The sequence below is a fragment of the Thamnophis sirtalis genome, unplaced genomic scaffold (genome assembly GCF_051295495.1).
Source record: "Thamnophis sirtalis isolate CommonGarterSnake01/CBP01778 unplaced genomic scaffold, rThaSir2_p1.2 scaffold_15, whole genome shotgun sequence".
Taxonomy (NCBI): Eukaryota; Metazoa; Chordata; class Lepidosauria; order Squamata; family Natricidae; genus Thamnophis; species Thamnophis sirtalis.
Genome location: NW_028261395.1, coordinates 18,807,596 through 18,829,925, shown reverse-complemented (window position 1 = coordinate 18,829,925; position 22,330 = coordinate 18,807,596). Strand labels below are relative to the sequence as shown.

The 22,330-nt window shown below is 40.2% G+C and overlaps 1 protein-coding gene across 5 annotated transcripts in view; it reads right to left on the bottom strand.

The window, feature by feature from the left end:
• The window catches only part of ZSWIM8 (zinc finger SWIM-type containing 8), an 87,444-nt gene continuing 65,114 nt past the window's right edge, over positions 1 to 22,330 (bottom strand). For 2 of the 5 annotated variants that reach the window (XM_014073496.2, XM_014073497.2), the window contains 9 exons: positions 20,100 to 20,322; positions 19,600 to 19,889; positions 17,479 to 17,702; positions 14,244 to 14,726; positions 13,207 to 13,375; positions 8,840 to 9,013; positions 5,211 to 5,330; positions 4,529 to 4,707; positions 1 to 1,744 (listed from right to left, as the gene is read on the bottom strand). In XM_014073496.2, coding sequence (XP_013928971.1) covers positions 1,541 to 1,744; positions 4,529 to 4,707; positions 5,211 to 5,330; positions 8,840 to 9,013; positions 13,207 to 13,375; positions 14,244 to 14,726; positions 17,479 to 17,702; positions 19,600 to 19,889; positions 20,100 to 20,322 — 2,066 coding nt within the window. In that variant the 3' untranslated portion in view covers positions 1 to 1,540. Of the gene's footprint in view, positions 1,745 to 4,528; positions 4,708 to 5,210; positions 5,331 to 8,839; positions 9,014 to 9,495; positions 9,655 to 13,206; positions 13,376 to 14,243; positions 14,727 to 17,478; positions 17,703 to 19,599; positions 19,890 to 20,099; positions 20,323 to 22,330 lie in introns of those variants that run through there. The other 3 variants (XM_087702277.1, XR_015695154.1, XR_015695155.1) reach the window with 3 other exon arrangements.

Sequence of the window (22,330 nt, the reverse complement as noted above, 5' to 3'; positions counted from 1 at the left end):
TTCAGGATGCAAAGTTTATTTCCCAGTTAGTGAAAAACAGTATGAAACACTAGCATCACGTAATATAAAGAATGCTGAGAATTAATCAGTGGAAGTCCAACGTTACTAGCACACCACTTTTTTCAGATTGAGGGCTAAAAAGTGGCTGAGGCCGAGACACATTAAATTTCATTTAACTTTATTTAAATGTAAATTTAAACTATTTAATTAAATAGTTAATATGATTAGTCCCCATATATTTAATAATCGACTAGTTCACATCAGGTAACACACAACTATGAGGAAATTTAAGGTTAACAAAATCCACATGAGCTGGATGAAGTAAATAAATCTTGCCTTTCCCCAAGCTAGGCTGAACCAAGGGAAAGTGATCTGCAAAAATTGAAGTCAGGCAAAATTTGGTGTTCACAAAATGCATAACCAAGTTTACTGGATTAACTACCACCAGATGAAGTTGTGGGCATTTAATAATATATGTGTGTCTAGCAAAAGCCATTAACCATGAGAGCTGAATGGGACCTCCATCTTCAGGGCGATACATGCCTGAATATCAGTTGCTTGTGGACTAGCGGCAAATGAGAATCTTCCTTATCTTGAAGACCAAGTTTCCTTATTACTTTGTGGTGAGAGGTTGTGTGGTTCAAAGGTCGTTGGGACAAGACCAGGTTTCGGTACTTTTTCAGTCCTTTGCAAAAATAGGTTAGAACTTCCTACTCTAAGGCACTCTTAGTTCTTTGTTTTATGATGTCAGCATGATAAACAGAAATATGGAGAAGAGTCAGTCTAAGAAAATGAGGGTTTTAATCGGGAAACTGAAACAAGGAGTAAGAAACTGATTACAGGAGAGCTAACATCTCATCCAAAGGAACATGACTGTACAACTGGGAGCCATTTGGGGTAGAATATCCTATGTCGTCTGATGAAGAGGCCCTCAGATCACTATCTAAGAGCAAAGAAATCGTACCAGCCAGTTTTGTACTTGCTGCACCCAGATGCTTCCAATGGTGCCTTTGGCCATCCAAACAGGTAAGCTGTAGTGGATGAGGGACCTGCTGGGGCAGGAAGGAAGAAGGAACAGTGTTGGATGAGCAGAAACAAATTCTGCCTCTCCTGGCCCAGTAACGGCTGAAATTTTAAGAACCATATAGAAAGTAGTATACATATTTATAAATGCCAAAATAAATATTATAAAGAAACAGGCTTGATCCTACCCCTAACATGCATGCATACACACCCAGTAAGAGAGAGAGAAAGGCAGAAATGATGTTCATTTATAAAGACATCCCTATACAGGAAAAAGACTAAAACTGTTGACCAATGATCAGCCAGCTCCCCCTCTCTCTCACCCACACATACGCACGCGCACACACACACATGCACACGGCTTCCTTGCCTTTACTTGCTGGGGAAGAGAGAAAGGGAAGTAGAACACAGCCACAGCCACATGGACGAGGAATGTCATGGTAGAAATACATTGAATCAGTGGTTTCCAATAGCTAAAATTAAAAAGATCCCGTAAGGAAGGATGCAAGGTGGGGCATCAGGGTGAGAAGGTAGTCATTTCCAGAGAGACCCGTTGCCACAGATCCTTGGTCTGTTTGCTGCGTTTCAGATTCTGAAGGATGTCATTGAACTGCATCATGCCCATAGGAGTCAGGCAGAAGGCGCTTCGGGCGCTGCGAATGGCATTCACAAAGTCATCGTAGTCCGCTGGAGTGAGATGGATCAGACGATGATGGATGTACTTTGGAAAACCAAGATAAAGCAGGGATGAAATACAGTTTCTGATGGAAAAATAGTGCCTGAATAGTACCTAACCCTAACCATGGCCTCTGGCTCAAGAATCCTAGGAATTGTTGTCTACGGGGGCCATAGTTACCAACCCAAATCTAGATGGATTTATTACTGTAGTAAACCTATCTACCCCTATTGTGTAGATAAATGCCAAAAACAGTTCAGTGGATCACCTTCCTTTTACATAACATTTCTCTCACCCTTGTCCAAAATGCTCAGTGTGATCCAGTCCCTCCTAATTGTACCATTAGTTTCATAATTACCTTGGGTAGAAGAAGAAATAGTGAGCAATCATGAATAAATCCCAAAGTATTAATGGGTGAGCAGAAATCTAAAGCTAGGAATTGGCCATGACAGCTCTGTATCCCCGGAGATCCCATTTAGATTCTCAGATCAGGGGTTACAGGCAGAGCTAGGAGAGGGAAAAATAAAAGTTCTGCCCTTTTATTTTAATTTACTTATTTACTTTAGCATATGGCACGTATTAGCCAGAGATCACAGAGGTGGCTGGCTGCCTCTGTGAAAGGAATGTTTTCAGGCGGAGCTATCTTTACCCAGAGACACTTGAATGCCGATAGGCAATCAGGGGAAGCTCCTTTCTTGTCCCTACATGGTTTACTCCCTCACAGGAATTGAGCCGCCGCCCTCAGCGGTGTGCAGGCCCAGCGTCTTGCCACGTGAGCCACTGCAGCCCCCTTGCTGTTCTTTAAGACAATAGCAATAACTCTTAGACTTAATGTATTTTTCGGAGTATAAAAGGCACCTTTCCCCCCCAAAAAAACAGGGTGAAAATTTGGGTGCGCCATACACTGAATGTAGCCCCACCCACCCACCATCCCCACCTTTTGGCCTCTGCCCCCAGCAATTTACCTCCTTGCAGCAAACAGGGAAAACAGGGGCTTGCAAAGGCTATAATAGGCTATAGCAATCCCTGCAGCCTGAAACAGCTGATGATCGGGAGGGTCCCATGCTTAAACTGAAAGTGAAACTTGTTGTTTGCTCCACAAGGCAAATTGCTAGGAGGCAGAAGCAGATTTTTTTTCCTTGTGCTAATCAGGCTGTTTGCTGTTTGCTGCAAGAAGGTAAGTCAATAACTATAAATGCCTATAGAATGTTCATATTTTATTAGACTTATTTTTTAAAGTGCTTTATTATTGTTCTAGACAGCTTATCAAAATGAAGCTTTTTAAAATAAATGCTTGATCTGAAGAGGCCCAGTACTACTGTGTTTCCCCAAAAACACATCCTGTCCTGAAACTAAAGCCTTGCCACATTTTTCGTGTGGGCAAAAATATAAGCCCACCCCCGAAAATAAACCCCCTGGACACCCTCCCACCTCCAGCCAGGCAGAGCATCACTTACTGGCATAACGGTATCCTGAAGGGGCCAAGCCGCAGGAGCTGGGGGGGAGAAAGACGCTCAATTGCTTGTTGCCTTCGGGATACCGCTAGGTTGGGGAGTGGCATTCGGCCTGGCTGGAGGGGGGAGTTGCCCAGCTCTCCTTGCAGTAGCAGCCACGCTCCAAGCATAACATCTTCTTTGGTTCCAAACTCCCAAACTTGGCTGCCGAGTCTTCCAGCAGCGGCCGCTCTAGGAGTGCGCTCTATGGTTGTGGGCTGGCTGCTGGAAGACTCTGTAAGAGAATCTTCCGAACAGAGTCTTCCAACAGCCAGCCCACAACAATAGAGCGCACTCTTAGAACGGCCGCTGCTGGAAGACTCGGCAGCCAAGTTTGGGACTTTGGAACTGGAGAAGACGTTATGCTCAGAGCGCCGCAGCGGTGGCTGCAGGGAGAGCTGGGCCTGGACATGTTGAGGCTAAGAGGCATGCCTGCTGCGGGCGGAACAGGCGCTCACTAGCCCAGCAGAGCTCCATGCACTGATCTAGGGGGTATCCCTAATGTGCCAAGCCACGGGAGTTGGGGAGCGGGCAGAGCACCACATGGCTTGGCGCCTTAGGGATACCCCCTCAATCAGTGAATGGTGCTCTGCCCAGCTGGAGAGGGGGTTTGCCGGACGGTTGCTCGTGAGCTTGGTCACCTCATGGCTGCTTCGCCCTTGAGGCTATGCCCCGCTCTTCGGGAGCCAGTTCGCAAGGGAGCAACCACCCGGCAACCCCAAAACAATAAGCCCTCCCCTATAATAAGCCCAAGGCCATATTTTGTAAGTAAAAAGAAAATAAGACCCTGTCGTATTTTCAGGGAAACACAGTATTGTATCTTCTTTTAAATAGCAGAGAATAACTATACTTCCAGAAAGCACATCAATTTTAACAGCATCTGTACAAGTATAGTCGGAAATGTAACACTACAAACAGTGTATATTATATATACTGTTTGCTGTTTGTTGCAAGGAGGCAAATCGCTGGGAGGCAGAAACAGATTCCCCCCCCCCTGTTTTCCTCTCCAAAAGCTAGATGCGTCATACTCTGAAAAATACTGCATATTCCACTTTGTGGGGAAGAAGAAGAAAAGCCAAATGAAAGGTCTTTCAGGGAATCAACGAATAACCTTTACTGTCTGTCCAAATTTTTCCCATAAAATTGGTAGTCCTTCAGAGGAATAGGAAGTTTGGAAAACAGACATGAATAAACTGATGCTTTAATCAGCTTAAAATGGATCTGACTAGTTTCACAGCAGCCATATTGCTCCATTCTCCCAAAAGAGGTCACATTTCAGTTCACAAAGCTTTCCAGACATGAAGCAAGCAACCTTTTTCATTAAGCCCATGTGTACCTGAATATACGCCTGCTGGCACCTCTGCACCAACTGATGAAAGGCAGGGGTGCGCAAGTGGTTGTGGACATGGGCAGGGTTGAGTCTCTGTAGGGACTCCATAATGATCTCTTGCAGCACAAAAGGACTCAGGACTCCCTTGGCTGCACCAACACAAAACTGATGTACGTAGTTCACACCTGCAAAGAGCAAAGGCATTTGTTGTGAATGTAAGGCATAGGAAATAAGTCCCCGTGCTTGTGTTTGTGTGTGAGAGAGGGAGGGGTTCCTCTTCCGTAAGGAGCAGAACAAAACCAGCAGCTATCTTGGTAGACTATATCCAAGAAAAAGGGATAACATCTATTGTCATTTATTTTTCAACCATGGGCAATTAAAATAATATGGGCTAGGATCTATAGAGAGCGCTTGATGTCCAAAGCTTTAAATTCTCTTTCTAACTTTAAGACACCTGTATCGTAAATAATGTTTAAATAAACAATTGCCAACTGTTTACATTGAAACTTTCAAGCTGGAAAATATACCAGGAGCATCCTTAAATTGTACTGGCTTCTTTTCACCAAGGGATCACTGGCACTAGCAATTTTAGGCAATAAAATAAGACACTCTAGCTGTATGCAGGCAGGAGCCCCACCTTGAGATCCATGTTCCCTCCCCTTTACATCAGGATGTCTGTGGATCTTACCTAATTTGGCCGCTAGTCCGAGAAGCCACTTCACATCTTCTGTGTAGGGGGGGCTGCGTGAGAAGTTATTGGGGTGGTCATTGTGAGCCCTGCGACCAAGCATCTCCAGTGCCAGCATCCCTGAAGGGGAGAGCAAATTGGACCCTCAATTTGGGCTTCCTCGCTCACACTTCCCACACAGGCAAGAAAGAGCAGTTTGAACCAACAACCTTTGCGGTCTTCACCTTGTTAAAATTTAAATATTAATTTTAAAGCTCTCTGCACCATAGAAAAAGGTTAGAGAAGCAACCTGTGGAACAATTTGTAGCAAAGAAAAGCCATCACATGCTAAATAGTTACATCTTTCACTCTCCTTAGCAGAGCTTTGGTTTGTTTCTTTTAAAACAGGAAGAGCCTTGGGACTCTACAAAGATTTGGCATGAGGGCCAGTCTCTTTTTGCTTTCTTTAGTACTGGTGATTAAAAGGATTGCCATGAGAACTTTCTTCCCACATTAATTACCTTTTAGAAATTTATAAGGTGGTCCAAATCAATAGCAGCGTATAGTGATAATAACCATACAATACACTGTGAGCATGATTATTAGGCAAGTGAATATTTCAATTGTACCATCATTTTAAAGCATATTTCCACCTCCAAGCTGTATAAACCTGAATGCTTAGTGGATATAAGCATATCAAGTGATGTGTATTTGTGAAATGTGGCCTAAGGAGATCAACACCCTATATCCTTGAAGGTGAACCTATGGCATGTGTGCCAAAGGTGGCATGCAGAACCCTCTGCTGGCATGCGCACCATCATCCCAGGTCAAATCTCCGTGGTGTTTCTTTTGTTAACTTCTGTTTCCCTGCAACAACTGACAAAACAACAACTGTTGTAAAATTATTTTTCCTCGCTGTTTGGAGACAGATAGTGAATATACTGAAACCCTTTGAAAACAAAACAAAAAACAGGTGGTTTTATATATTAAGGAAACAATTAATGCTAAACAAATTTATACAGATGAAGGGAGAATTTTGATGGTGGAATTGTAATAAACCAAAAAACAGATACTCTTGATAGTAATATATGCACCAAACAACAAACAAGAATAATTTTACAAAAAATTACACAAGAAGATTATTGAAATGGACTATGAGAATATCTATGTAGGAGATTTTAATGCACTTGTTGATACAAAGCTTCACTAAAAAGTAGCAAAATAGGTAAAAAAGTAAGGAAAATTCTTCCTAGGACTTTGCAGAAGAAACATGCATACAGGATACATGGAGAGAAACAAACCCAGAGAAAAATCAATATACATTTTATTCAGTAGACACTAATCATGATCCAGAGTTGATATGATATGGATGTCGCTGGAATTGAGCACAAACATGCCAGAGATAGAGATAGAAATGAATCATTTCTGTTCAAAACCCAATAAAGGTGAGTTGGAAGGGACAAAAGAAAAAGGTGAGAAGGATATTGAATCAATCTATAGTAAAAGATGAAGAAGATATTAAAACGATAGAAAAAGAAATGGAATTTTGCTTCAAAGTGAATAGACCCAGCAAAAGCATGTTAGGAGGCTAGCTATCAAAACAATGTCAAAAGACACTTAGAACAAGAGTACAAAAGACTTGAATTTGACCTACAAAAAGAACCGCAAAAAGGAAATTTTAAAACTCAAATGGAAGTAATAAAACACAAATTAAATTTAATGGAAAAAGAAGAATTGGCACAACAAATAAAAAGAGCAAAACATTTTTTAAATGCCAATAAACCAGGAAAGTGGTTAGCTTATAAGATGAAAAAGGAGAAAGAAAAGAAATTGATAAGCAAATTGCAAGATGAGAAGAGAGCTCTATAAAATCAAAAAGAGAATAAAAAAATAATAATTCAGGAATTCTACAGAAAACTATATGACCAAGAAAAAGTTTCAGGAAAAAATAATGCAATATTTTTTGGGTTGGTTTTTTTTTAAATGTCAGAACTGTTTGTTTGTATGTTTTGAATTGTTTGTTTATTATTCTCACTTTAATAGATGCAAATAAACGAGTGAGATGGAAAAATTTTTGTTTTTCATTCATTTGCATAATAATTCTGCACACTTATAGTTGCCCAATAATTATTGACACATAGATGTTCTTTTAAGAAAGCCAAAACATCACTTTTACTTTCTTAAGTATTCAGGTTTGAGGTTTATTAACGTTTTTGATTGACCGAGAGCACTGTAGTTGCTCAATAATAAAATTTTTCCTCCAAAACACAACTTGCGTAATAATTGTGCACACAGTGTGTAGCTGAACCCAAAAGAATACACTATCACCAGAAGAAAAACAACCAATGTCATGAAAGGCTTTATAGGCAATAAGCAATACCTTGAATTGCACCTGGAAGACAAGTGGTGATTCATGAAGCAATGATGTTACAGGAGTCTGATGAGGTGTACCTCATACCTGCCTGTGCTGCTGCATTCTGGACGATGTTGGCCATATTTATCATTGTTCAATTACAGTGAGAAATGCCAATGTCCAGAGCAGTGAATCAAGAGAGCCACAATTTTCAGAACTAAGGAAGATGCATTTTTAATGTCCTGAATCCAGAATACATACACTGATCACTAACTAATCCCTTTGGTCTATGATTCCCAATTTAAGACTGGCTTTCTGGTCTCCCAGAGTTACAGGATCAATGAATCAGTGGTGGGTTTCAAAAATTGTTGGAACCTACTCTGTGGGTGTGGCCTCCTTTGTGGGAGTGGCTTGCCACCCATGTGACTGGATGGGAGTGGCTTGCTGTCCACGTGACCAGATATGAAATTATGAATTAGTACTTATATCGGTCCAAGTAGCTATTCAGAAGTTAGTGGTTAGAAGCAATCGTAAAGCAAGATATGGCATTAAAACCAGAAATATTTTGTTGGCTATTTGAAAGGGAGTATAATATATATTTAATTTTACACGTTAGCAGCTGCTGGAATTGTGTTTGCACAACGGTGGAAAAACAGAGATATGTAAATGAATAAATATTACAATGTGCAGGAATAAATAAATTGACAATTAAAATCAAGAAGGCTTTGAATACTTTTTCACGTGGGATTGGTTTTAACAATTGCCAACTAACGGAAACAGAAATTAGAAATCCAAAAGTATGAAAGAAAACATCAATTATGTAAGGAAAGGTCCTTAAAATGTATAAGGAAATATTACTAGATCATTATTAATGCGTAGATAACTGTGGGACATTACACACCCACCAGTGGTGCTTTCAAAAAATTTTGGAACCTCTTCTGTAGGTGTGGCCTGCTTTCTGGGTCCACTGGTGGAACCTCTTCTAACTGGTTCAGTAGATTTGACGAACCGGTTCTACCAAATAGGTGCAAACTGGTAGGAACCCACCTCTGCAATGAATATATTATTAACAAATACAGTTTCCTGCAACTATAATTAATCCTATGTCTCTTCTCATTCTTCTGAATTATTTATTCACCAGTAATCTGCTCACCAACCTAAACTAGTGAATTTAAACTTTCATCTACAAATGGCAGACCAGGCAAGCGTTTCTAGGTAGCTGTTAATAGGATGCGCTTGACTCATATTCTCAATGCCAGCCGAAAACAACCCAAGTGTCGCTGTTTGTTGTCCTTACCAACTCGGTAGGCAGAATGAAGGTAGTGCAATCCTTGAGGACTGACCGGTTGGCTGTGTTGTTCATCTTCAGAAGGAAAGCCCCCTGTCACAAGGGAACTGGGCTGAGAAGACAAGCTTGTTAAGGAAGTCCCTTGAATTGCTGGGAAAGTAGACCCTGCGTGAACACTTCCTACTGGAGAGAAGAAACAACCGTATAAAGGGGAGAAATCAAAGACATCAGCTGCAGGATTTCAGTCATACTCTGCCTGGATACATGTCAGGGATTAGTGTTAATTAACCTGGTGGAAACGTAGTGGCAGAGAATACACAAACCGGGTTATAACACTGTATGGCTGATCACTCTAAAAGTGGCCTTAGTTCTCTAATTTTTTGGATGTTTCCCAACAGCTGAGCCTTTCTATGTACTCTCTCCTGTTGCATAATATTGGCAAAAGGGAAAAAATACACCAAAATAGACCATGTTCCAGCTCCCCACAGGGGATTATAGAACTCCACCTCTCTATACAAGTACTTCTAAAAAGGTTTCAAGTATTTGCAATAGCTAACATGTCATTCTATTTAAAAATGGAATAGTTAAATCCTCAAGGCACAATGTCTATTAGTACATGTTTAATTATACAGAAATTTATGAGAGGGGGAGGCTAATTCACTCACAGTTTTTATGTAGTGTTCCAGATACCATCTCATGACATATTCTTGCAACATCAAAAAGTAAGAAAGACAACCTGGCAACATAGATGAAAATAGGAACTCATGGAATTCAGTAATGTAAGGCCATCAGGCAAATGCAGATAGAAGGCCCAGTTCTTACTACTGAAGGACAAGAAAAAGGAAGACTGAGACCCACATCTCAGGGGAAGAGGCAAAGATCAGGAAGCCATGGCAGGCTGAAGACTTTGGTTATCCATAGGAAAAGAGAGAAAACATACCAAGGGAGATATTCCAGGTGTACAGGACCTTCTGTATAGCTCTTATAGTAATCAATGTCCATGTGTTACTCTGTTGACGCACATGGAACATGTATTCTTTGGAGGAGATATTTATAGATTTGTGGGTTGTTTGAGGAAACATTAATGGTTCAGTGAAGAACATATTGCCGTAGAATTTAAGGATGATCCTTGTTATAAAATCATAACAACAATTTCTGCATTTTTTGAATTTTATACATTAGTCTTTTTGGAACTGCCTGCTTAACTCTAGAATTGCAGTTGTTGTGCCTGGTTGATAATGTAATTTAAAATAAAACCAAAAAAGCAGGAATTTCAAACCAAGACAGATAATAAGCCTTAAATGAAATTTTGTTCTATGGAACAAAATAGAATTTTGTTCAATTTAAGTAAGTAAACGTTGGGATACAAACAATTTCTCTGTGTATCACTAAAATACCGAAAACTAGAAATCCAAAGAAGCAGTCCTGGTCTTTAACCTATACTCAATACTTACTCATGGACTAGATGAATTGGTTCAGAATAGAAAGGGGTGTAAAAGACTTCCTGACCAAACTTTTAACTTAGCAATTAGATCTATTGTGTAACACAAAGGAGATTGAGCATGCTTACAACAAACTTATAATACACAAAAGACACTAAGATTTCTAAGTAGCTTAATTTTACTAATTTACTCATTAATTTGTATAAAAATCACCAATTCTTCATACACAGAGGAAATGAGGGTGATACAATAGAAACAGAAATTAAAATAATGAATTTAAACACAATTCTGGACTTTGAATGCTGAAGTGACAGTGCAGATTTCTGCCCAAAACCAATGCCAAGAATAATGTCCAAGATCAAGTTTAGTTTCAAGATATAAACTGTTTTTGACTCATATGGTGAAATTTACTTTCATATTTATAGAATATTTATAAATGTATAAATGTTGACAAGTTATTTACTACAACTCACCAATAAACACAAAAGTTCTTATCAAACCTTAAAATATTTCTACAACTTAAAATGATAATTATCAACTTTTTCAACTTTTTTTGGAATTTTGTCTTCACTGGGAAGCAACTTTGAAAACATTTCATTAATCTGAAACAGGTTTAGAAAGTGGCTTACTGCTTCCCCAGGAATGAAGATGTGCTATTAATAGCCTTTAAAAACATTTCTGTTCACATCTGAGTTGGCATTAACACCAGTATATTGATGGGACTTAATATCAATCCAATTAAAGCAATTCAGTCTGCTTTTTCTTGTTTTGTTCCCTTATCTATAATCTATCTGTGCAACAGTGGAGATGCTAGTAGGTAAGAAAATAATTTATACACATATTGTAGGGTTCTTATTCAACTTTCTATTTTTCCAATCTTTTCAGATAATTAAAATCTAGCCTACAGAAATCATCAAGTATAAATAACTTCCTTTCTTGGAGAAAGTTTTCCCCCATATATTGCTGGCATTGCCTCTCTCTGATGTTCTGCCTTTCATGTTCACAGACATCTGGTATTTGTTATACATCCTTTCAATTAGTCACCCTTGTGGAATGCTATATTTTAATCACTATATTTTAATTTTTTGCAATAATTTTCTGTATTGCAGTAAAAATGTTTAAGTATGTTACTTGTATTGTCTTTGGGATAAATCATCTTGTTTTGAGCATGTCTCCTTCAAGAAAAACAAATTTGTGTGTGTCAGAGAGAGGGTGGGAGGAAGGGAGGGATTGTGCCTACAGAGAAGCAGCATTCTTGTCTGAAGGTTTCACAAATCAGACTTTCCACATGAAATAGGCAATCAGTAGTCAGCAAAGCCTACGAAAGTCATTTTGGATACTTGCCAAGGACAGATAACATTTTTGGACTTCTGGCTATTTTGGGGAGTCTGATACAGAAATAAGGCATCTAATCACAAAAGGTCTATGAGGTCCAAGATCCCTAGGATCAGGGTAATTATAACTGCTGTGAGGATTGTTTCTGTTCCTGCTATTGAAAGCAGGAATGTGATGGGAACATCACTTCAATGTCACCTCTGAAACTGAAATTCACGGAAAGAGATCAATTCTCTAGAACATCTCCTAAACATGAATGCGAATGGGATGGGAAAGTCGAACTTGGGTTGTGGTATAAACACGGGTAGTCTTGGGGTTATGATGGCAATTGGGATATGAATTTCTGTCACAAAGTGATTTGCTTTGAGTCATCCTGATCATTAAATGAGAAGCAGCAGGCGTCGCAGGTAAGTAAGGGCTGTGGGTGAGTGTGAGGGGGTGAGGGCAAGTGCCATAGGCAGAGAGGTGCCATAAGTGATGGCCCAGAACAAATTTTAATCATGTGGACTGATGATCAGAACTTCAAGAACCAGATGTATGTCCAGTTTTTCAGCACTCTCATAACTTTGAACACTTGCTAAACAAATGGACGTACCGAGGACTGTCTGCGTGGGTCCCAAAGTCCCTTCATATCATTAAGTGAGAGACTTTGTCCTCTGATTCTGCACTGCTTCTTGAGAATAGGGCCTGGTTGAGGATCTGAATAAGGCACACTGTCCTTTTTCCTCGTTTTACACTTCACACCTTTGGTGCCTTAGTGCAAAGTCTCTGGAACCAGACATGTTCCAGGCAACATCTGGTTCCAACAACTGCTTCCAGCTGCAAATCCCTCCCTTTTTGCAATGAAAGCACAATACTTTGCTTAAATACTCCTACTGCTCATTCTACTTGTCTTCTCTCCTTTTTCCCCACCCCTAAGCACAGCACCATGCTTATCCCCTCCCTTTCCTAACTTTATACTTAATTATAAGGATGTTGGACAACCTGCAGTCTAATATAAAATGGACCAGTTTCAAAGTATAAAGTTTGTGATTAGCCACAGTGCCAATGGAAGCTACTCTGTAATTAAGACTGCAACACTCTAAACTGAAACTAAATACGTCCCCCAAAGATTCAGGACATTGTGAGAAAATCTGACAATTGTAACTAAACCACCAAGAAAAAGGCATCAACATAGTGAAAGTTTACCGTTATTATTGAGTTGAGGAGGAGCAGTGATTAGAGTACAGCACTGCAGCTACTTCAGCTGACTGCTAGCTGCAGTTTGGCAGTTTGAATCTCACCAGGCTCAAGGTTGACTCAGCCTTCCATCCTTCCGAGGTAGGTAAAATAAGAACCCAGATTGTTGGGGGCAATAGGCTGACTCTATAAACCTCTCAGATAGGGCTGCAAAAGCACTCTGAAGCGGTATATAAGTCTAAGTGCTATTGCTATTATTTAACGAACACTCTCTTTGGTTGTAGTCACAGGAATAGATATTGAAAACTGAATATTAGACGTTTCTACACTGGATGTCATACTACAGCATTGCAATATTGTAACAATCAATTAGAGAAAGTCCTGCTAAAATGTCTTTTTACCTGTCATAGGAATACTCACTTGCTACATTGGAAGACAGTGACAGCCCCGTCTCAGCATGGTAGGGGTGCATAGCAATCTGTGTCATGGAAGGGACAGGGACACCTGGGAAGGACACTGCAGTTGCTGCCAAAGACGGAGTAGTTACTGAGTAGGGGTACTGGGCCCCGATGAACGCTGGGTGGACACCCTGTAGAAAAACAGGATAGAGTTGCCTGCTCCTTCCCAAAGAGGCAAGACCATGTGTTTGTCAGGTGCAAACAGCCCTTTGCATGCCCACAATTCCACCTCCTGTATATTGTTTGAGTTCTGAAAGGGGAAACATCCAAACTAAAATATTTTAAAAAGAAAGGTAACGTTTCTTTTTAGGGTGTTACCTAGGAAACCTTTACCAGGTTACCTGTGAAAATAATCCATAGTTGCAGGAAGAAGCATACTGAGCATATTTTCATAGCGGTACAAAAATATCAAATAAAAATTTTGTACCATAGCTTTGCCAACAGTTTGAAAGTTGTAATTTCAGAAATGTAAGACTTTTTGTTAACACTGACAAAACATAATAACCGTTCTAGGTAAGTAGGGCTAAATCCAATTACTTGTGAAGAAAAAAAAAGTATCAGGGTATTAATGAGTTCCACTTGAGACGTAATCTCAATTAAAAGAAAGCAGATTCTGATAGCAATTGATAGATGAACCTAGCCAATCCATCCAAACACAGATTAAGTGACGTTTACTTCTAGAGATTGTCCATGGGGCACCAACATGACTATACAATAATCTCTCTCTTGCAGATCCTTAGCCTTTTATTATATCAAAGACACCCAAGGGAAACTCCTCTCAGGAGACTTTCTCAGCAGTGTAGTTGCTACTACTGCTAAGGGGGTCACCCCTAAGACATGGTTGGAGAACGTTTCTTCCCTTGAACAACAAAAAAATTGCTCCCAAATTGGAAAAGAAGTAAAATGCTATTTCTGCCCAGCCATTGCCTAGTTCTTGTCATCTGCACTGATGAGTCGATGTGCCACAGTCAAAGTACTTATTCTAGACAAACAACTTACCTGTGGATAAGCAGAACCAGGCACTGGGAAGACTGCTGGCCGTGGCATGTGCTGAAGAGGATGGCCGATGTATTGAGGATTGCAAGGAATGTGGGTCTGGAGTGTGGTGTAGGGGTGCAGGCCTTGGGTGTGGGCGTGTGCCATTGCTGGTCCTGCCACAGTGTGCTGCTGGTATATGGTTGACCCCACTGAGATCACAGGCACTACTGTTGCTGCTGCTGTCACCGCAGCAGCCACTGTTACTGTAGCGGATTCCGATGTCACCCTAGCGTCTGGTATTCCACGGACTGTTTCGCACGACGCCCGGGCTCCATTTGCACTGCAGCCTGTTGCTCCTTCCCTCTGGGCAAGAGTTCCCCCAACCGTTTGTTCATACAACCAGTACCACTGGTGAGCAACCTCAAACAGAACTTCGGGATAAACTCCACCGCCTTTGGCTGCCTCTTCTACAGCCAAGCAAGCCTTCTCCAACATTAGATTATCCTGAAAATTCAAAAGCTACATTGATTCAAGGTTTTTATAGGAGCCTTCAGAAATGACCATTTAGAAATAACTATTAGAATGAAATACAACTAAGGACTACAAGGCAGCAAAATTAGCAGTACAAAACAAGCAGGCATGGAAAAGACCAGCATGTGGCTTTCATGCTCCTGAATTGCAAAGGGAACAGCTACCTCGCCCTCTGGCTGAACAAAATGAATCAATGATAACTAGTCCCTACAAATTAAAAATATATTGCAATTATGAAAATCTGAAGGAAAAAGAGAATTTTTAGTATAATATTCTGCTGAACAAAGGATGGAAGTATAAAACAACTGAATGCTCAATTTTGTTATCTGCATGAAATTATTAAAGACAATTATTAGTATGTACAATTATTAGACAAGTTGTATTTTGGCTGATAAATTTTATTATTGAGCAACTACAGTGCTCTTGGTCAAATCAAAATGTTAATAAACCTCAAACCTGAATATTTAAGAAAGTAAAGGTGAGGTTTTGGCTTTCTTAGGAGAATATCTATGTGTGCACAATTATTGGGCAACTATTAGTGTGTAGAAGTATTATGCAACTAAATGAAAAATCACTCGTTTATTTTCATCTGTTAAATTGAGAATAATAAACAACTCAAAATGTACAAATAAACATTTCTGACAATTCACAAAAATAACTAGTGACCAATATAGCCACCTTCTTTTCAGTAACAGTCATAAGACTTCGATTCATAGAGTCTCTCAGTTTCTTGATCTATTGACAATCAACTTTTTGTGCAGCAGCAACCACAGCCTCCCAGACACTCTTCAGAGAGGTGAACTATTTTCCTTCACTGTAAATCTCCCATTTAAGAAGGGCCCACAAGTTCTCAATAGGGTGTAGGTCAGGTAAAGAAGGAGGCCATGTCATTGTTCTTTCATCTTTAAGACCTTTACTGGCTAGCCACACAGTGGATACTTCAGTGTCTGCGATGGAGCATTGTCCTGCATAAAAATCATAGTCTTCTTGAAATATGCAGATTTTTTCCTGTACCACTGCTTGAAGAAAGTGTCTTTTAAAAACTGAGTACGTTTGGGAGTTGACTTTGAGTCCATCTTCAACCCGAAAATGTCCAACTAGCTCATCTTTAATAATACCAGCCCATACCAGTACCCCTCCTCCATTTTGCTGACATCTGAGTTGAAATGGACCTCTGTGCCTGTTACAGATCCAGCCAGAGGCCCATCCATCTGGTCCATCAAGAGTCACTCTCATCTCATCAGTCCATGAAACCTTCAACAAATCTGTTTTCAGATATTTCTTCGCTCATTCTTGCCGTTTCAACTTATGTGTCCTGTTCAGTGATGGTAGGGTTTCAGCCTTCCTTACCTTGGTCATGTCTCTAAGCACTGAAAACCTTGTACCTCTGGGCACTCCAGGTAGGTTGCAGTTCTGGAATATGACAGCACTAGAAGATAATGAGTTCCTGGTAGCTTCACATTTGATTCTTCTCAAATCTTTGGCAGTTAATGTGCATCTTTTTTTTTCTCAACATGTTTCTTGTGACCCTGTTGACTATTCGCAACAAAACATTTGATGGTTCTGTTTTCACGCCCAAATATCTTAACAAGAGTGCTGCATCCCTCTGAAAGACTTTTTACAATTTTTGACTTCTCAGAGTCAGTTAAATCTCTTTATTGGCCTATTTTTCCTGAGGAAAAGAAGCTGCCTAATAATTATGCACATATAGGCTGTTGATTTTCTTAGGCCACATTACACAAATACACATACTTGATATGCTTATATCCACTAAGCATTCAAGTTTATACAGCTTGGAGGTGGAAATATGCTTTAAAATGATGGTACGATTAAAATATTCACTTGCCTAATAATTATGCACAGAGTGTAGAGGTGGAAATGATTAATCTGCTCATGGCTCCAAAATGGTAGTCCTTGATTTACAACCATAATAGGGACCAGAATTTGCAGTTTATTTAAGAAAGATGGTTGTTAAGTGAACCATACTTAATTTTACAACATTTGTTGCCACAATTGCTAAGCAAATAATTGCAATTGTTGAGTGAATCGTGCAGTTGTTAAGTGATCTGGCTTCTCCCATTAAGTTTGCTTGTTGGAAATCAAGACCTGGAGATGCTGCAACCATTGTAAATAAATGCCGGTTGCCAAGCACCCAAATTGTGATCAGTTGATTGTGGGGATGCTGCAAACTTTTTAATTACGAGGACCATTGTTAAGTCACTTTTTTCAGTACCACTATAACTCTGAACAATTACTAACTGAATTACTGTAAATCTAGGACTATTTGTATACCATTTCTGGAAAATAAACACACAAACAAGGTCTCAGGATCTAATAAATGGCTCTGCAGGATTTATAACAATTTACTTTTACACAAGAAGCTTTGAAGAAAAATTAATATAAAATCAGTTTATTATCTTCAGTATTTTTATGTATTTGGCTAACTTGCTTGTTTCTTATTTGTTTTAATTCAGTTTATAAAACAACAGAGGAAGGATTTTGCCACAACAGTGAAGTTGTTAGACTGTCATAATTTCACTCTTGAGAGATGCAGCTCAAAAGAACTGAAAAACGGGAGATCAGCTCTCAACAACATAGCGATGTGTTTATTCAAGAAGCGCAGTAGCCCATGTTTCAGCCCTATTCCACAATGCCATAAAAAAGCGAGGCTGATGCCTGTATTTGCTAGGTGCTGAAGTGGATCAAAGACATCTGACTTGCTCACCTGCTCTTTGCACTGGACCAGGGCTCTCTGAATCTCATTGGGGTTCAAGGCATGTGCATGTGGCAAGCAACTCAATGCCAATTCAGCAGCTGATCGCACCATATTGGAATCCCGAGCTCTTGAAGCTCTGTCAGCCAACGATGCCACTTCTGGGGGAGTTAGGTGTCCATCCCAGCATTCCACCAAGATGTTCAAGGCTGCACTGCCAATCTCCATGGCTTGCCCTAGAGCCCAGAGAAAAGAGCAGAAGAGAGATAGTCATATATTAGGTCTGTATATTAAGTAATCTCTTTTAATTCTTTCCAGTAATTAAATTATTACATCATTACAAAGGAAAGCATCTTGGACAGCATTAAGAACCAAATCAGACTGAATAGAGGCCAGAAATAGGCAATGTATGGCCCATTTTCCTGCTGCTACCATATGCTTCCTTTTTACAGACTCTGGAAAACTCAGTGTCTGTTGCCAAAATTCCACAGCTCTGAATGCATGCATATACTTCTTGCACCTGACCAAATTCTGCCATTCAATCTCCTACATGAGGTACCTGACCACTCCCACCTAAAACTTGTAGCTATATTGCCCACTTCTACCGTACTGATTTAGAGCAGATCAGGCCCACCTTTTTCTCTCCCCTTATGCACCAAAGAGTTCCTATAGTATGTTGCTGAAACGCAATAGTCAGTCACTGAATTAAGACCATGATTTTCAGTACGAAAAGCTGATACAAAAAGTGTTAACTCTCCCAGGGACTTAAGAAATGTATTATAGGAAGAAAGAGAGTTTTCAAAAGTTGATTTCTCTGGTGTCCAGATAGCAAGTGATATCTGTACGTTCTTGCTATTCCAATTTAACCAAACATACACATCACAATGCTTCTCACATTGCACAAGAAGTTGCGTAGCAGGTTAGAAGCCTGTTTTCACAACATTCATCTCCATATGGAAGAAAGCTCAAGTCTGCCCAGGCTGTCTATGTATCTAACCAGCTCTCAGCTATGATATTCACCCACATGCGGAAAGAGGAAAGAAAGTGGGCTCATGCCTGTCCATTCAGCCACCTTTTCCCAGGGAAAATCTTGGCCACTGTATTTATTCTTATTTGAGACAGGAACTCCAGTAAATCCTGCCTCTTGCCACAGGTCAGGAAGTCAATCTAGCAACTTCAGTAATGGCAAAAAAACAAAAACAAAACAAAAACCCCAAACCCTCCCCTTTTCTAGAAGCAGTGTTTTCTTCGAATTTGCTGGCTGCCTGAGTTTTGTTAAGAGCAAATTGTAATTATTCATGTTAGAATCAAGATAATATTAATATCTAAGCATCTTCTAGATGAGCAATTCTCAAAGGCTGGGGGGAGAGGCCTATGGCCCTGGTGGCCCTAGGATATCTCAAGGGTCCCACTTATGAAAAGCATCTAACAGGGGAGCACTGCACACACTAAGGGGGCTACAGAAAAACAAGTGTTATTGCTTTGTTGGAAAAACACATCAGTTATTATCCTGAATGCAGTAACGGGAGCTAAAGAGGGAGGCCGCAGGAGAAAAAAATCAGAAGGAGACCATGGGCAAAAAAGGTTAAGAAACATTGTTATCGACCAAATGTCTTCATTAGGACAGAAAGAGCTAAAGCTTTACAAACTGTGATTGCTCAAACTCAAAGCTGTTTTTATTTGACTACACAGGACTTGTTTCTAAAGACTAACAAAAATCAGATTTTGAACAGATATTCAACAAGATTCAGGGTGATTCAGAGTTATTATTTGTCTTTGGAGGAGTGCACGCTTCCACATGTTTATATGGTGATCCTATGCAAATTCATTATCCCCATCGCTCACACTAATCTTTTTCACAATAGATCAGAGGTCCCCAAACTTGGCAACTTTAAGACTTGAACTCCCAGAATTCTCCAGCAAAAGGATCAAAAGTGGATTATAATAGCTGTTACTTTTCCCACTCTGCAGCCCTTCCTGTGTTGTACAAATTGTGCTAGGAAAGTACTGATAAGACTTCCAGAGAACCACTGGTTATAGTAGGAAACCACTTGGGAGGGTTTTCAATTATGGGCGTCTTAAAAATGAGACAGGTACGTTATGTGGAAAAGCTCATGCAGATACTATCCCCACCTGTGATCCAAGAGACATGAGAGGAGTAAGTCCGAGAGAGCCAGTTTGGTGAGACAAAGTTGTGTAGCCCCAATGCATAGAGTCCAATCTCAAAGGCGCAGAGGTGAAGGTTGCGATGAGGCCCTTGATGGCCACCACTAGAAGACGGATGGGTGAAAATGGAGGTGCTGCTGTTTCCCCCAGCCTTAATGAGAACTGTCTTGGCCAACTCAAAATAGAAGTGAGCAGCTGCCTCCGAGGGCTGATTTGGGACATGGGGGGCATGGCTCTCCGGTCGCCTGCCCTTGTATCTGAAGAAAGAAAAATAAAAGAGCCATGGAACAAGTTGAAGTAGAACCCAAATAAAATATTCTTGAGATATTCTCCAAAAGATAACAAGGCTGCAATTTCTGACTGAGTCTCTTGCTGCTTTGGAGACTCTTTCTTAGACCAAATGCAGGTCAGAGCCAGGAAATGTTTGTCCCATAAATGCACAATTCTAGATGAGCAGCAGCACCCACCTCCCAACCTCCACAGTCTTTGCGCGTGCCCCTCCGCTGGCCCTCCGGCTTCCGCTGGAAGAAGAGGAACCCAAGGAATCACTGGAAGAACTACTGATGCTGTCACTGTCCTGTCCCCGGCCCCAGGAGGTAGTTGCCCAGCCCCCTCGCAGGGGGCGCCGACTGAGCGTGGGAGAACTGTCAGAGGTGGTTTCTGGGGCACTGCTGTCAATGCTTGCCATTCCTACAAGGCAATGAGAATAGTAAGCAAGCTTAGAGGGCACAACATAATCAGACCACAATATGGAATCCATCTCCTTTTTTCAATATACAGAGTATTCTGCAGTTAAGTTCAAATCAGAAACTAGAAAATAGACACCATTTGTTTGAGAGCTTCTGGTGCCTCTCAATTTAAATTATGTCATGTTAGGAAGCATTACAGGAAATTATACTGCTCTGATTTGCAACAGTGTAATGTCAGTTACCGAGGTATGAATATTGATGCTTATCAAAGAATTCTCTTCGGCATATGGAAATATACAAGCTTGACTCTTGTGTCTTTCTATATGCCAAACTGAGTCACCTTACTCACTTCAGCTAATTATTTGCCAAATCGTGAACATTATTTACAGCAATAGACAGGCAAAATTCCCTGCTCACCAAAAGATTGGAGGCAATACTTACTTCCTTATTTATAAATATATAAATAAAATTATGATACATAATTTGGTAGCACCAAAAGAAATTACAATCAACTTCACAGACTATACAAATTTATGCTAACATAGATGTTCTTTTTCTTTCCATCCAATAATGTCCAATTCTTGGAGACTTGATTTCTTAGCAAAGTTTTTTAGAAGTAGTTTGCCACTGCCTTCTTCCTAGGGCTGAGAGAAAAGAACTAGCCCAGGTTCACCCATCTGCTTTGCCTAAGGTGGGACTAGAACTCATGGTTTCCCAGTTTCTAGGATAATGACTTGACCACTATCCAAACTGACTCTCCAATAGATAACTCTGCCCCAGGTTTCACAATTCTATAAACCCTTGTAACATTCTCCATCTATTTCTTACCATAGTCTGACTTCTTTATGCAGCAAAATTATTAAGTTTGTTAATGTAGAAAACTCAAAATATGTTTAGCTGTTTTTGATTGAAAAAAACACATTCATATGGCATTGGGTCTGTGTGTGTGAGAGAGAGAAAGACGGAGGGGGGGAGGGAAAGGGAGAGAGACAGAAGAAAGAAAAGAGAGGAGAGAGATGCTGCAGATTTTTATGGGTTTAATCCTTACTAATCTATACTTTGGGTCCCTTCACTTTCTTAATTTGGAGAAAAATAATTCATATCATTATTTAATTTACAAATGTAATAATTGCAAAGTTACAGATAAGAAATTCATGCTTCAGCTAGCTACAGTTGCAAGAAAAAGTATGTGAACCCCTTGGGATTACATGGAGTTTTGCATGAATTGGTCATAAAATGTGCTCTGAACTTCATCTAAGTCACAACAATAGACAAACACAGTCTGCTGAAAATAATACTAGACAAACATTAGATGTTGCCATGGTTTAATTGCACATAACATGTAAACATTCACAGTCCAGGGAGGAAAAAATATGTGAGCCCCTAGCCTAATGACGTCTCCAAGAGCTAATTGGAGCCAGGAGTGAGCCAACTTTGACTCCAATCAGTGTGATGATATTGGATGTGTTGCCGACAGCTGTTCTGCCCTTTAAAAACACACACCTGTTGTGGGTTTACTGGTTTCAAGAAGCACTGTCTGATGTGAACCATGCCTAGCAGGAAAGAGCTCTCAGAAGACCTACGATCAAGAATTGTTGACTTGCATGAAGCTGGAAAGGGTTAGAAAAGTATCTCCAAAAGCCTTGATGTTCATGTGTCCACGGTAAGACAGACTGTCTACAAATGGAGAAAGTTTAGCACTCTTGCTACTCTCCCTAGGTGTGGTCATCCTGTAAAAATGACTGCAAGAGCAGAGTGCAGAATGCTTCATGAGGTAAAGAAGAATCCTAGAGTGTCAGCTAAAGACCTATAGAAATCTCTGGCACATGCTAACATTTTTGTTGACACATCTACAATAAGGAAAGCATTAAACAAGAATGGAGTACATGGGAGGACACCACGGAGGAAGCCATTGCTGTCCAAAAAAAATATTGCAGCACGTTTGAAGTTTGCAAAAGAGCACCTGGATGTTCCACAGCACTACTGGCAAAATATACTGTGGACAGATG